Raw genomic sequence first — 2765 nt, forward strand, 5'->3', positions numbered from 1 at the left:
TCCCGGCTCCCGCAGCCAGCGAATCGCGGCGCTCGCTGCGTGGGCCGCCCCCTCGGGCGGGGGCGGGAAGGGGGCGCGCGCCTGCGCACACGCCTGGCCTTTTCACGTGCCCCGCGAGGTCGGCCTGTGGGGCGTCTCTCTCCTTGCGGCGGCGCGCGAGCAGAGCGGGAGCTGCGGCCATGGTGAGTCCCGCGTGGGCCGGGGCGCGTTCCGCGGGGCTCGGGCGGATGGGCCTCTCCGTGGCCGGCGGTCCGCCTGGTGTCCCGCAGGGGCCAGGCCGCTGCGGCCCTCACACCCTGCCTTGCCCCGAGGGCTCTTGCACGCGCGTGTGCCGCGGGGACCGGAACCCACGCGTGGCGCTCCACATGTCTCGGCACGTAGGGCCCCTGTGGGTGCGGAGGGTCTTGGAGAAAGAGCGCAGCCCCGGCAGAGGAAAGATAAATCCTGACTTTTCCAGAAAATGCTTTGGGGGAGGAACATGACCTTGGCAAGGTTCAGGAAGGTTACCCTTAAACCTGGTCAGGTGACGGGAGGGGCGACAGCGACCCCCCAGAGCGAGCGCAAGGAACGGGAAATGAGGCTGGGTGCGTGGGGCGGGACTCAGATTGTGCCTTCTGCAGAGGGACAGCCCGAGTCTGCGGTCACTTTGGAAAGCTGCAATTGTGTTGAGATGAAATGCTTGCAGTAGTGTGTTGCCCGTTAAACGCTGCCTCTTCCCTGCAGGCGGGACAAGCATTTAGGAAGTTTCTGCCTCTCTTTGACCGGGTGCTGGTGGAAAGGAGTGCCGCGGAAACCGTCACCAAAGGAGGCATTATGCTCCCGGAGAAGTCTCAAGGGAAAGTGTTGCAGGCGACAGTAGTGGCTGTGGGATCGGGCTCTAAAGGAAAGGTAAAAGGCTACAAATGCAGCTTTTGGTGTCCTAAGGAATGGTGAATAAAAGTATTTTCAACATCATGACATTTCAAAATCCTGGTTCACTCCTGATTTAGCACTTTAAGCAAAAGGATTGCAAACATAAGTTTAGTTATTTTTCTTGTGTTGAAATGGCCCTTATTTACTTAGGAGCCTTGTAGGACCAGCGGTTTTCTTAAGATTCTGAATTTTTGATCAGGCAAGATAAACTACCAGAACTAAAATGCAAAAGGAAGTGGAGACTGTTGGGACACTTGCACGTGGTCCTAATCTTGTAACTTGGAGCCCTACACGGCAGACCGGTTAAAGGAACAGGAACAGGTGTTCTCCAGTTAACTGCTTCAGTCTTTGGCCAACACCAAATTAATGCCTTAGGCTCAAATATGTTAAGTGTAACTTGTGTCTTGAAGTTGCAGCTGCTTCTGCTGCTTACTGCCCCTCTGCCTGAGTCTGTATTTTGAAGGAAAGGAAATTGAGTCAGAAAAAAATGTTTTTTTTTTTTTAATTCAGAGAACTAATCGTAAAATTTCAGATGTTGTAGTCAAATTTGGACCATTTTGTGTTAGAGCTTAAGCACGCACTTAGTTCACGTGGTCCACGGGCTATGTTAATATGTGACTATTACAGTTAGCTCTTCCAGTATGATTCTTCGACCTTTCACACAAAAGTCAGGTTTTCGTTTAAGCCATTATTTCAGAATGACGAACTGCCGTTCCAGAACATTTTTAATGTGGGCTTTGAGCGTGTTTCATGAACAGAGGTTTAAAGCTTAACTGTGTATGTGATGTCTTTATTTTCTCAAGGGTGGAGAGATTCAGCCAGTTAGTGTGAAAGTTGGAGATAAAGTTCTTCTCCCAGAATATGGAGGCACCAAAGTAGTTCTAGATGACAAGGTGAGTAAATTTAATAATTCCAAAATAAGAATTAAGTCTTTGTTAAGAGCTGTTTTAACTAATATTCTCTCTACTTGCAGGATTATTTTCTATTTAGAGATGGTGACATTCTTGGAAAATACGTAGATTGAAATCTGTTGAGATGGCATCACATGAAGCTGCCCATTCCAGTGACGTTCTGAAATCTTTCATCATGTAAATAATTTCCGTGTCTTCTTTTATAATAAACTAATGCTGTCTAATGACGCCCATTGTCTCAAAACTTTAGTTCCACGATTCCGGTGTAAACATTTCCAAATAAAATATACAAACAAATGGCTGTTTAGTAATTTAAGGTGGTTTTTAAATTTTCTACTTTCTCTTTAAATCAGATAATCAGATTTCTGGGAAGTAAGACAGGTGTGTTTTCTTCAAATTGAATTATCTTAAAGTACTTGGCGTTGATAAAAAGCTACAAATTCATGCATTTTGAGAAAGGTATGTACATTCTGACTTAAAATGTAACATACTTCCTGAACATTTCCAGAGAAGTTAGATTGTGATGATTGTATAATTAAAGAAAAATCCAAATCTGAGTTCCTCTATTTTCCAAGATAGATGCATTGATAGTAATAGCTAACTTCAGGATCAGGCCCAGCCTAGTGCTAAAGGCCTCACCGTACATGAGCCAGGAACCCATGTGGGCGCCACTTATGATTCTTGCTGCTCCACTTCCCACCCAGCTCCCTGTCTGTGGCACTGGAGGATGGCATTGTGCTTTGGGACCCTGCACCTGTGTGCGAGCCCTGGGAGATGCTCTAGGCTCCTGGCCACTTAAGGAATGGACCACCAGACAGGATGTTGATCACGGTCATATTTCAACCTGCAGGATTCCATATTAGAGATCCTGGGTTAGGGTTTCCCTCCAGGTTCCTGTTAATTTGTACATGGGGAAGCAGCTGGTTATGGTTCAAGTGGTTA

The 2765-nt window shown here is 47.4% G+C and overlaps 1 protein-coding gene across 1 annotated transcript; it reads left to right on the forward strand.

Annotated features, from left to right (window-relative positions):
* The first annotated feature begins 56 nt into the window (after positions 1-56).
* On the forward strand, positions 57-2051 carry HSPE1 (heat shock protein family E (Hsp10) member 1). Its single transcript, XM_040971935.1, has 4 exons — positions 57-182; positions 724-888; positions 1716-1805; positions 1886-2051. The coding sequence occupies exons 1-4, from the start codon at positions 180-182 to the stop codon at positions 1934-1936; spliced, it is 309 nt and encodes a 102-aa protein (XP_040827869.1). The 5' UTR covers positions 57-179; the 3' UTR covers positions 1937-2051.
* The last annotated feature ends 714 nt before the right edge of the window (positions 2052-2765 follow it).

This window comes from Ochotona curzoniae, unplaced genomic scaffold, assembly GCF_017591425.1.
Source record: "Ochotona curzoniae isolate NIBS_2020 unplaced genomic scaffold, NIBS_Ocur_1.0 contig_2210, whole genome shotgun sequence".
Lineage (NCBI taxonomy): Eukaryota > Metazoa > Chordata > Mammalia > Lagomorpha > Ochotonidae > Ochotona > Ochotona curzoniae.